The 12,592-nt window shown below is 43.2% G+C and overlaps 2 protein-coding genes across 2 annotated transcripts; both read left to right on the top strand.

Moving 5' to 3' along the window:
• The first annotated feature begins 99 nt into the window (after positions 1-99).
• On the top strand, positions 100-4,201 carry atp5pb (ATP synthase peripheral stalk-membrane subunit b). Its single transcript, XM_079741521.1, has 7 exons — positions 100-222; positions 840-876; positions 1,090-1,235; positions 1,459-1,622; positions 1,829-1,954; positions 2,549-2,728; positions 3,959-4,201. The coding sequence occupies exons 1-7, from the start codon at positions 195-197 to the stop codon at positions 4,031-4,033; spliced, it is 756 nt and encodes a 251-aa protein (XP_079597647.1). The 5' UTR covers positions 100-194; the 3' UTR covers positions 4,034-4,201.
• An 875-nt stretch (positions 4,202-5,076) lies between these two features.
• Positions 5,077-12,504, top strand: eps8l3b (EPS8 signaling adaptor L3b). The gene is made up of 19 exons (XM_079741006.1): positions 5,077-5,186; positions 5,383-5,498; positions 5,658-5,719; positions 6,027-6,185; positions 6,889-7,038; positions 7,411-7,496; positions 7,641-7,753; positions 7,912-8,099; positions 8,328-8,454; positions 8,593-8,663; positions 8,865-8,939; positions 9,602-9,747; positions 10,133-10,310; positions 10,669-10,709; positions 10,813-10,906; positions 11,402-11,518; positions 11,877-11,965; positions 12,062-12,194; positions 12,317-12,504. The coding sequence occupies exons 1-19, from the start codon at positions 5,149-5,151 to the stop codon at positions 12,359-12,361; spliced, it is 2,028 nt and encodes a 675-aa protein (XP_079597132.1). The 5' UTR covers positions 5,077-5,148; the 3' UTR covers positions 12,362-12,504.
• The last annotated feature ends 88 nt before the right edge of the window (positions 12,505-12,592 follow it).

Raw genomic sequence — 12,592 nt, 5'->3', positions numbered from 1 at the left:
AACGCGACAAACAACGACATCTAGCGAACGTAGTCGTTATAGCTACCGCACGTTCAAGTCTATAATCTCGCGTTGTTTCTGAAGCGTTTCCTGTGTATCCGCCATCCTGATACATAGCTCTTTGCAGAAGGGCAAAAACAGGCCGTAGCTAAGGTGCTGAGTGTTGGACGAACTTTGCACTTCATATTCTAAACATGCTGTCGAGGACCGTTTTACTTTCGGGTATGATATAAGCTTATTAAGGAATTTACAAAGTTCAGATATTGCCTATTTCCTAGTAGCTAGAATCAAATAATATTGCATGTAAACTTGAAGGGTAAAGTGAAGGCCACACATTGAATGACATGCTAACGCTACGTTTCGCGCTTCCAGTTAAATGACACGCAGCATACAGTCCTTTAAGGCATTATTATCTATCAATTCCGTTTGGAAATGGAGAATCTAACCGTATTTCTGTGGGGTTATTCAACCGCTTTGCTTGTATAGGCTTCATGCAGACACTAATCCAAGTGACTGAAACCGAGTAGCGTTAGCAAGACGTAGCATCACTAGCTGTGCGTCCTAAGGCATGCCTGCAGAATGTCACCTCTTTGACAGCTGCACTTTTAAAGTCTTCCAAAGCCAAGCAATATTGGAATAGCCACATATAAATACATATATTATGTTGATTTGGCACATGTTAACGAGGACATGCCGTGTTTGTCAAGACGTTTAGCTTATGGAATCTTTCTAGCTGATGGCAGCATTATATGTAATTGACAAAATATTCAATGGGTTTACGTCTTCTGAGTTTAGCGTGTTGTTATTTGAAACTAATGACGTTTTTTTTTACATTCCAGCCAATGCCCTGAAAAGCAAAGGTCCCATTGGAGCTGGGTATGTAATTTCCTTGCTAAAATCCGTGCTAAAAGCATTTAATTTGCTTTATCTATCTTTGTTATTACCATAGTCTTCTATCAATATATTGCTTATTTAACAATATGGAAAGGATCATATTATGACCTTAAAAAAGTGTGAGTACTTTGACAATCACTGTCCTTGCAGCTGACCTATCAAAGCTAAAGCTGTCATTGCCTTTGACATCCATAGGCTAGTCCAGGCCTCCCACTCCCTGCACACCTCATCCAAGAGTCTGGCCCCCGTTCCCCCACTGCCAGAGAAGGGAGGACAGGTCCGCCATGGCATCATCCCAGAAGAGCTGTTCCAGCTTCTGTACCCCAAGACAGGAGTCACCGGTATGTGGGTCTTGGAAGAATGGGTTTCTTATTCATAGATTTATCAATCAATGATCCATAGTACTGGCTTTATGATGGAATTGTCCACGTGCTTTTAATACTCTCTGAATGTATTTATTACGTATTAAACATCATTATGACGCTTATGTACTCGGTGCTGGATATATCATACTATGGTTTTAGGTCATTTTTGGGCTGTTAATGGCGGTCTTCTTTCTGTTAGGCCCCTACATGCTGGGCACTGGGCTTCTATGCTACCTGCTCTCCAAGGAGATCTACATCATCAACCACGAAACGTTGTCCGCCGCCTCTATCGGCGCTGTTGTGATCTACGCAATCAAGAAGTTTGGACCCAGTGTCGCTGCTTTTGCTGACAAACTGAACGAGGTTGGGCTTTTGACTATTTCCAGTCAAAGTGGATAAAAAAATATTCCTCTGACATATCAATCCTCGGTCTGCACCATAAGCATTTTTTTGTATTGTCTATTAACTTCTTTACCCTGTTGATCTTGAATTCGATTTCTTTTTTATCAAGAATGTGTGCACACCTGTCATTTGAGGAGTCTAAAGCAGTAGTGTGATTGGGGTTGCAGGAGAAAGTACTCAACGCCCAGGCGGTGAAGGATGTAGCCCTTGTCAGCCTGTCGCAGGCCATCGAGGAGGAGAATAAGGAGCAGTGGAGAGCAGAGGGCAGATCGATGCTCTTCGACGCCAAGAGGGTAAACACAGAATCAGACGCTTGCATCGTTTCCATCGTTCTCACACCCGGGTTCAGCTGTTCTTTGTGTTTTTGGGTTGGCTTACTCCGAATCACATTTATTCAGACATGCGTGTGTGCCTCTTGGAGAGGCTTAACATTTTAGGGCTTGCATTTATTTTATGTCTCAAGAAGAAAACCAAACAGCAAGTCCAGCTGTTACCAATTATCATTATACAAATGCATGTTTTAATTATCAGAATTTCAGATAAAAAAAGTGAGTGCCCTATGTCCAAATTGCAAGTGCTGTTTCGATTTTGTCTGAGACATGCCATAATAGAGGTAAAGGTATTCAGGAAAAAAGGCATTTGCTCGGAGAAATGTGCTGTGATTGGCTAAGGAAGTTGCTGGCTTAATGTTGTAGAAATTGTTATTATCAGTAAAAAAAAAGAGAATAGAAGCCCTATGCTCTTAAAAAACTATCAAAACGCAAAGGAGCATCCCACGTATTGGCAAACACACCACACCACATGAACCCTGTTCTCAAACGGAAACCAGGGAAAAAAATAATTGGAAAAAAAAAGACTGAATTGTATAATTGTATTGTATCTCCCAGAACAACGTGGCAATGCTGCTAGAGACCAACTTCAGAGAGAGGATACACATGGTGACCAATGAGGTGAAGAAGCGCCTGGACTATCAGATCGCCGTGCAGAACCTGAACCGTCAGATGGAGCAGGAGCACATGGTGAACTGGGTGGAGAAGAGCGTCGTCGGCAGCATCACCCCTCTGCAGGTCAGTCCCGGGCAGACCCAAGTGTGGGGCTGGGATTTGAGCATGTAACGAAGGCCAACTGTCCACTATAGGCCGCTGTTTCTCAGCTGTCCATCAGAGATCACTGTTGAGCTATATTAGGGGTTTTCAAAGTGGGGAACAGTGGATCTCCCTTTACAGAACACCAATAGCCATTTTACATTGGAACTTGGAAACTGGAGGAGCACATTTTTTTTTATTATTGAACATCAAACTGAATTTATCAACGTAGATATAATTGTTTTTGTTTCTGTCTATCCGAAACAAACCGAATATATTATGTTTCCGAAATAAATGAATCAATCAAATTTTTCGGTAGGCTATAACCTAAAACTAAATGAGCTACATTAAGTGTGTGTTGTTGTGTCGTTGACCTATAACAAGTGAGTCATCAGTTAGAAGTGTTGTAATGGAGATGCAAATCTCCATTATAACAGGATGACGTCAATAGATTCTTATTAACCAAGAGGTTATAAATACCATCTTTTATTATTATTATTATTATTGAAATCACTCACATTTGGAGTTTCCTAGAGATATGTCCAGGTCATTTTTTCAGTTACGAGCGAGTGCGACTTAAAATCATGTTTTAACAATTTACTGGTGCTACGGGGTTGTTTACAGTAGGCCCAGACACAGTTTGCTCTACTTTGAAAAAAAGTAGAGCAAATACTAATTCATTTCAGAAAATGGCTTCAAATTCGGCCATTCTCTGTCTTTCGAGTGGTCTTGTTCAACAGAAGTCAACTCTTCTCTCAGTGGAAACTAAACGTCTATATCCATTGTAGGCTACAGCGCATATACACAATTAGAAATCATGGCTAGTTGGACGGGGAGATATTTTAACCTCAGACGCAATGCTTTGACAGTGATTTGCGGATCTAGATTCCTGTATTCGTGATGGTTTGGGATCATCAAATGAAATATTTTCTCAACAAACCTGCTATTAACCTTATCATAAAGGAATTTCCTTCACTATAATAAAATTAATTGTCAATTGCTTTGCAGAAGGAATAACTTTTTACATTGTAATCATCACAAAGTGGGAGGCATGCCTCCCACTTTGAAAAAGTTATTCCTTTTAAATTTTAAGATGATGAAGATCAGTGTTTTATTGTAAATGCCTAAGTGGATATGTCTTGTGCTTCTACAATATTTGTTTTTTACATCAGCCTATAGTGCTCTGACCTTCATGCGTTGTGTGTTCTTCAGGAGAAGGAGAGCATCGCCAAGTGCATCTCTGACCTGAAGGCCCTGGCAAGGGCCAAGGCCTCACTCGCCGTCTAACTGTCTGGTTCTGCCCGGCAACTGCCCCCTCCCAGCACCAACATATTGTTCTCCGGTCATCTTTCCCTTACTTACTTATTTCCTCTTGAAGATTGTCTTGGCCAATAGTATGGGTGTGTGTATATACACGTCAGCTCGTGGTAAATAAAGGATTGACTTACTCACTGAGCCCGTAATCTTTTTTTTGAATTTTAACAATTGTATGTAAACTGTTCATTGTGAGGTCAGATTCAATTTCGGGGACAAAGTATATTATTGCATAACTTATCTTGAATCTTAATCCGAAACTTGTCAACTACCTTTGGACCCATGGAGAGATTTACCTTCCAACATAAGACACACCTTTAGACTCTATTTTGTACAGCCTCCCTGGACGATCACAACAGTAAAAACATCTGAACTTTGGGCCCATTGACTTGAGGAAGTTAAGGAAATCCACTTCACTCTGAGGAATGGACAACTTCTAACCAGCAATGATTTTAAATTTGATTTAATGACACCGGACCAGGGTTAATACATGGACATCTAGCATTGACAGGTAATACTGAATCTATGAATGAAGAGGTAAATGTCGTTTTCTCAGTTATGGGCCATTTCTTTCTAGGTTGTGGCTGTTATATCAGCCTAAGATATGTTTTAAAAAAACTTGACTAATATTTGAGCAAATAGCTTTATTTACTTTAAAGCCAGTAATGGTTATATTGTCAGTCTAATATTTTAGACTACTAACTTGCTATGCGATAAATGCTTATTGTATAGGCGACTGTCTTCACTTACCTCCTTTTTAAATCAACCCAAATCTATGATCTATGGGAAAAAATTAAGAGTATGTTATTTTGAATACAAGTGATGGTTATTGGCAAACGTTAAAGTGCATGTATAATTATAATTTGAAATCGAATAAGCATATCCATTATCTGAAAAGTTAAGATTGCTCATGAGTCATTGGTAACTTTTGTCGATTATCTTTTCGAGAGTTCTGTTCAACAGCTGATACAAAACGTAGGCCTATGCTACATATTTCAGTTTCGATTGTGCGGACAGAATGGTACCCTTAATCGTTATGAAACTTCAATCTTGACTGTAATCTGTAATTTACAGTAAAGAACGAGAAAATGTACGGAACCGCAGCACCTTTTTCCTATTCCCCAAGGTCAGTATATTTTTAATGGAACAATTGCCCCGAATATAGTGCGTCAAAGCAATCAAAAAACTATCAATATCATAAACTGTTCACACCCATTCCGGTCAGTGATGACAATTACAGTGCCAACCAGTACAGTAATCTTAATTTTGGCATGGATGCATATAGCAGACAGTCATAACAGTTGTTTCATGACGTTTAAAAGGGGTTTCGTGCCGGAGGAACAGCCGTCATTTAGGCGAGGTTTTCAACAGGATGAACCCAGGAACGCACCATTTCAGAGAAATAATCCGTCCAGGCCCAGTGGCAAGGCAATATACTGTATGTTCACACACACACACACACACACACACACACACACACACACACACACACACACACACACACACACACACACACACACACACACACACACACACAAATAGTAGTCCTAGTCCTAATATCCACAGAGTGTAACAGTTTGATTTTGATTTTTTTCAGCCCAGCGAAAAGAGCACATAGAAACACTGAACAAACAAGACAACATTCACTACAGAGTTGAGGTAAGAATTATTCTTACATAAAGGACCATACTGTTACTGTAATTATGACAGCCTTATACATCCTATACTACTTAATACTATAATAAAAGATGACTAAAATACTTAATACTAGTATTATTCTATTGCTTATTACTTATTGGAAGAACTACAAGAATTATACATTAATCTAACAATTTCAACAGAAAACATTATCAAGAAAAATTAAAGTACATGATGAATACAAGTTTGGACCTCTACTATGTTAAAAAGAAGAAGATAATCGGTCCACACTTGAACTCTGACCCTCCATGTCTTCCCCTGGCCGCAGCACCTGTTTACCTGTGAATTGATCAGCCATGAGGCTAACAGTCTGGATGAGTGCATCGCCAAGCTCAAGAATTTAGACGCCAAAGGCCGGATATGGCCGCAGGACATGATCCTAGACGTGCAGGGAGGATACCTGCAGCTCAACGACATCGAGACAAAGGTTGGTCCATGGGGGAGGGGGTCACATGATGCCATTCCAAGCCGCCATTTGGTGTCTTTCCCCTTCATAGTATGAATAATAATAACAAGTTGTTGTACCAGGATTGCAGTTTGAACTTATTTGATGGGACATTCAGATCAGATTATATCTCTCCTATAGTGGTGCTGGCTTTTCCAGAATTGTAGTGTGAGAGTATAAAAAAAAAAAAGGGAATGTGTGATATTACTTGGGCTAGAACCACCGTTTGCATGTAAGACTATAAAGCTTTTTGATGCAAGGTGAATTTTGGGACAGGGTGATAAGGAATTCCAGTCAAGCTGAAAGATAACCAAAATGGCTCTTTGAACTAAATTCTCTTGACCAAATTCTATGAAATACTACTTTCACAACTTAAACTCACAATGTGCAACATTTCAACAAGCTCGTAACAAATAACCATATCTGTTGTCATTGCTGATTGATAGTGATTTTCATAATTCAAGCAAAAAAATCGAATCCTATAACAGATCAATTCTACAAACCAAAATTGCTGGCCAGACAGTTTTTTTATTCTGACAGTTTCCTGGCTTCAAACTGGGAGGGGCTCAATCGTTCACATTGTGACCCTCATACGTCTCTCTAATGAACAACCAGCTCTGACTCACCCTCAGTGTGGTCATACCTAATCTGCCCGCGTCGACCTGTCTGTCCTCCCATTCCCCAGGCTGAGCTGGAGTCTCTCCCCCTGGCCGCCGTCCTCAAGACCAACACCGTGCTGGACAGCTGCGCCTACAACTCCCTGCTGGTCGTGATGGTGCAGCAGCGCTTCAAGAGTAGCACTCAGGTCTACATCTTCCAGTGTGAAGAGGTCGGGGTGAGTCAAACCCCGATGAATAGGGATTCATATCGGGTTCAATCAGGTAGTACGGCACAAACCATATATATATATATATATATATATATATAATATTATATGTATAACAATGCTCTTCCATCAGTTGCACACCCCTCCCCGATATGGATACATTAATTCATTATCTTTTCCTTTTTCATGTGGTTTGTTATGTGAATACCTGCATCAAGATAGATCCATTGTTCATTTGTACTTTGTTGAATAGTTCTGAATCTGAACCAGTATTTTGCAAGATGAGAATGAAAATATTCTCTGATGTGATCTTTGTACTTGACTGGGGCTTCATGTGCGTTTTATATACTTTCTTTCCTTAAACTTTCCTTGATTTACTAGGCCGAGTTGATTAAGAGAGATCTGGATAAGGTCGTCCAAGGAGCGCCAGCCCATGTGGACAACCATAGCAACCAGTTGAGCCTCCGGTACAATTTCCCACAACACCTCGTTAAATATGACATACGTCATATCTCTCTGTCATATCTAAGAGATAAAGAATGACTTCTTTCTATGTCAGTTCAACACAAGGATGTCCTAATGCTTCATTCTCTGTCCGTCCTGTATCCTAGCAACGACCGGCAGAACATCCCTGCACCGTGGGTCCCAGGAAGCTCAAGTCCCCGGGCCATGCTGGACAGTCCCCCCTCTCCCCTAGAATACCGCCCCAGTGGCAGGGAGTTCGGTAGGATCTGTTCTCATGTAGCGGCGTTGGGACGAGGCAGATGTAGATCCGGATTGACAGAATAGGATGGGACACAACACTGCACTGTCAGGTGTTTGCCTGTTGAAAGGCCCCAGTGACAGTGTTGATCATTGGTCTTTGTTTTTGCCTTGTTACAGAGCCGCCCCCTGCCCCTCGGAGCTACGCCCCCATGGACCCGCCCCCTGCGCCTCGGAGCTACGCCCCCATGGACCCGCCCCCTGCCCCTCGGAGCTACGCCCCCCCACCGCATGAAAGCCACTACAATGCTGAGATGGAAATGGACAGACGGGAGATGACAGAATATAGCGACATAGAGAGAGATACGGTCAGAACCAACCAAAAGACTTATATATGGATCACATCAGAATTAATATTGGTATTGGCTTGAGGTCATGATGTGATTTATTGGTATCGTAAATACCACATTATGATTCAATAACACATTTTTAGATTTTTTAGTTTTGAGTTTGCGATTAGAATTAGTCCTTTCCATATCATATTAATACATCATCTATTCGTATTAAAACAGGTTGTTTCTGTTTCTCCCTCGCAGGACATATTTAACCATGTGTTGATGGATGTGGAGCTCTTCATGGGGCTTCTAGCCACTACAGTAGTGTCCGGGGGCGCAAATGGCAAGAAGAAGAACGCGTTCTCAAAGAAGAAATCCAAGACAAAAGGTTTTTGACCTCACAGAATAGTAGCATTTATCTTTAGCGCAAAAAACAAACTATGAGCGAAATGAACCGCTAAAGGATAGATTCAGTGACAATATTTGTGTATAGTCTTGTAGCTCTAACTGGTGGTCTTTCCCCCAGGAGCCGGCATACCACCTGAAGATCAATTTATTGGATATCTTCAAAAGGTCAAGTATGGCTTCAATCTACTGGTAAGTACTGCTCCACCATTGGACCATGCAAAACAACGCCACAGTGCACAATACTGCTGTTCTTATCATGTTTTGATTGGAAGGTGATAGTGGTGTGTGTGTGTGTGTGTGGGTGTGTGTGTGTGTGTGTGTGATAATATTCCATGGTGGGTGGTAGTAAGTAGACAGCTAGTTTATACAGTGGGTTTTCTGCTGTTACAGGGTAAACTGAACGGGCACCTGACCAATCCCAGTGCGCCAGACTATGTCCACATCCTCTTCACTACTCTTCGAATCGTGAGTCCGGAGAGTCTCTGTTTCTTTCATTTGTGTTTGGTGACCACTAGAGGCCCCTCAAGTCTAACCGCTGGTCCCAGAATATATTCTAGCGGTTATTTATCCTTCCCTTCAGCTGTGGATCTATGAAAGGCACTGGCTCTGGTTTATCTGGTCATTTGTTAGCTGGAACTTAATCTTGATTAACTCTATAGAACTGATAAAGATACCTTTTAACCTTCTAATTATTATTAATTCGTAGGGAAAATTGTATTCCATATGTATACATACAATAATAAATCATTAATCAAAAAACAATACAAAGAGTAAACTAAAATAATACAAATCCTCCTCATCCTCCTCCTGCTCCCCCCTCCTCCCCCTCCCCCTCCTCCTCCTCCTCCCCCCCTCCTCCTCCTGCTCCTCCTCCCCCTCCCCCCTCCTCCCCCCTCCTCCTCCTCCCCCCTCCCCCTCCCCCCTCCTCCCCCCTCCTCCCCCCTCCTCCTCCTCCTCCTCCTCCCCCCCTCCTCCTCCTCCTCCTCCTCCTCCTCCCCCCCTCCTCCCCCTCCCCCTCCTCCTCCTCCCCCCTCCTCCTCCTCCTCCTCCCCCTCCCCCCTCCTCCTCCTCCTGCTCCTCCTCCTCCCCCCTCCTCCTCCTCCCCCCTCCTCCTCCTCCTCCTGCAGGCGGTCCCGCAGTATACCCCTGGCATCTCCATGAGGGTGGCCCCCCCCATGCTGACAGAGCCGGCCCTGCGTCTCCTGGACAAGGAGACGAGTCCAGAGGAGGACCAGCTGTGGAGGTCCCTGGGAGAGTGCTGGAACCTCCCCAGGTATGTCAAACCCCCACCCTGCAACCACCCGCCATAATGCTCTGGAAGGCCCAGGAAACCCAGTCTGTTCCTTGACACACACGCAATGCGTTGTTCTACGCTTGATGTAATCTGTATTATCTATACTGTACGTTCTAAGGAACGCTACTAATTGTTTTTATGTTTTACACACTTTTTCCTCTTTTCTCTTGTAAAAACAACTTGACTGTTATTTTTAAGCATTGTTCTGCTGGTGCCATTGTTTTCTTTCTACTGCTCTTCTGCTTTGATATTTTTATAATAGATAAACCCTACTCTTATTGTTACTTACTGTCGAGTTTTCCGACCTCAATTCGCCCTCCGACCTCCTGGTCTCTGACCGGAACCACTTCCTGTCCTGCTGTAGGAACAAATGGCCGCACGAAGTCCCGCCGTACATGCCACAGTTTTCTGACGGTTGGCAGATCCCGCCCCGGGCGCCATCTTCCCAGATGGTGGCCCTCAACCGCAGCCACAGCCAGCGTTTCCCGCCTTCTCCCTCCAGTAACGGGCCTCCGTATGACCCCCGGAGCAGCAGAGAAGAGGTAGGACCCCCCCGGAGGGGTAGGACCACAGAAGCCCATGAGAAACTAAGCCCTGATTAGTATATTATATGTATGTATGATATTGTATATGACGATAAACTTATTTGCTTAGTTTTATAAAAGCTCTACTTAATGCAAGGGTTAAGGCCTATGTGGTTTGGCATTCACTCATTGAACCCGTACCTTGATCAAGTTTGATCGTGTTGAGGTTGGAATTATCATGGGAGACCAGGGAATGCACACTTTCACATCAGTGTTATCGTCCAAAAGGTTATAGGGTGCTGATTGAAACCAATAATCCATCTTTAATGTTTTATCATATATTATACATGATGTTTTCCGTCCATGCTCATTCTAGCAGAGGAACGGCAGCCATTGGAGCGCCCCGCCATCACCACGGTACGGAGAACACACAGCTCTCTGCTTACACAGTAGGACAATACTCGTATTTAACGCATAGTGGTTCATAACCCTTTGGATGGTGGGAATGCTTGTGCTGCAGCCAGAGCGGGCCGCCCCTGTACATGCGGGTCATCTATGACTTTGTGGCAAGGAACAGCCAGGAGCTGAGTATTCAGAAAGGAGACGTGGTCCAGGTAAGCCCCTCAGTAAAACTAGATGCAGAATAGCATCGCAATATGATTAGTGTTGAGATTGGAATTATGAATGAATGAACACAATATTGATATGTCTGGGGCAGGACAGTGAAGTGGTTCGGGTGTTTGACTCCCACGTAAAAATAGCTCTGGGCAACCTTCAGCAAGATGTCTCTGTTCGTTGATGACAAGTCACGAAGAGTCACTTTGTATACACTTGTCTGCTAAGTAGTCAATTGGTGTAAGTCAATAGGCAAATGGGCATTACATTTCAGTATATGTTGTATATTTTTGGGCTGTGAAGTATGGTTCCAGTCGTGGACGGTTCCTGTACCCCATCCCTTGATTTATTACTTTGGCTAATATACAAATACAATAAAAGGAATTGGCTGTTCTCACAAAACCTTGAACCCTGGTCCAAAGCTTATGGTAGACATGATACTCAAATGAGAACCTTTTATCTATACGCTTATACTTTGTTTCAATTTCCCATAGGTGGTAGACAAGTCTAAACAGTGGTGGATCGTCCGCAATAATCTCCAGGAGGAGGGACATGTTCCCCAGAATGTTCTGGAGCCCATGAATGAGTCACTGCCCATGGACAACCCACAGGTCAACCATGTTGCTGACTGCTATTTATGTTCTTGTCACATTTCCCCTTCAATCCAACTTCCTCTGACCTTGCATTATCATTTTGGACATGGTAAAGTACTCGGTAAAAGGGTACAAAGTGCTATCATCTTTTATGACTTACATTTCTTCCCACCTCCTTCAACACGTCCTTGTTCCCACTCCCTCCAGCTCCCTCAATACACCTGTCTGTCCCCTTCTTTTTAATGACTTTTGTCTACCTTTGTACGGTGTCCTTGAGTGCCGAGAAAGGCGCCTTCAAATTAAATGTATTCTTATTAACACATGACTTTACCACTGACTGCCTCCCAGTGTGTCTGATCCTCTCGTCTCCTTCCAGGGCTCCCGCGGCCGTGGCCCTCCGTTGGACCTGATGTCCAGCCCTGCGGATGTTCGAGCCTGGCTGGATTACAGAGGCTTCTCCAAAATGTAACCTAGCCACGCATATCAACGCGACCCTTGAATATCCACCCACCCACCCACACGAGTCACGTACATGTCTGTTTGTTTTTCCCGGAACCGCAGGACGGTGCAGAGCATCGGTGTGCTGAACGGAAAACAGCTGCTGGGATTGTCCCGTGAAAACCTACGGCTTGCTTGCCCCGAGGAAGGCGGCAAAATGTTCTTCCAGCTGCAGCCCATAAAGTCTGCCATTGCAGTGAGTATAGCACTACGATTGCGTTGTGTGAAGACCAATGCAATCTTCCCACAACGCAACCTGACTTTTATAGTAATAATCCCTAATTCACTGATGAATAACGTACAACTTATTCCCTACAGCTTGCCTCCGAGCCCGGGTATGGACCCTACAATGGCCGTCACTAGTGACCAGTCTCCGAGTGCATTATAATGGTGGTCGTGATCAAACTGTGGTTCTATTTATCTCAATCGATTACTGATCAAAACCAACTTTTGTGCCAACAGATGAACATCGCTAAGAGGTTGATTTTATGTGCTGTATTGAACTACTTCAAATCAGTAATACACTAGTTTTCCAACTGCAATTTAGACATGAATCAGACCTACTGATTTTTTTTAAATATGCAGTATAGCTGC

The sequence above is a fragment of the Pollachius pollachius genome, assembly GCF_949987615.1.
Source record: "Pollachius pollachius genome assembly, chromosome: 8".
NCBI classification, from domain to species: Eukaryota; Metazoa; Chordata; class Actinopteri; order Gadiformes; family Gadidae; genus Pollachius; species Pollachius pollachius.
The sequence above is the reverse complement of the archived record's forward strand: the minus strand, read 5'-3'. Positions and strand labels throughout refer to the sequence as shown.

Bases quoted from the DNA above. Each gene is read 5' to 3' on its own strand.
- atp5pb (XM_079741521.1), top strand. From the start codon at position 195: ATGCTGTCGAGGACCGTTTTACTTTCGG. The intron at 223-839 runs GTATGATATAAG...TTTACATTCCAG, and splicing joins GAGGACCGTTTTACTTTCGG to CCAATGCCCTGAAAAGCAAA. The intron at 1,623-1,828 runs GTTGGGCTTTTG...TTGGGGTTGCAG, and splicing joins TTGCTGACAAACTGAACGAG to GAGAAAGTACTCAACGCCCA.
- eps8l3b (XM_079741006.1), top strand. From the start codon at position 5,149: ATGTACGGAACCGCAGCACCTTTTTCCTATTCCCCAAG. The intron at 8,940-9,601 runs GTGAGTCCGGAG...CTCCTCCTGCAG, and splicing joins TCTTCACTACTCTTCGAATC to GCGGTCCCGCAGTATACCCC. The intron at 10,311-10,668 runs GTAGGACCCCCC...TGCTCATTCTAG, and splicing joins CCCGGAGCAGCAGAGAAGAG to CAGAGGAACGGCAGCCATTG.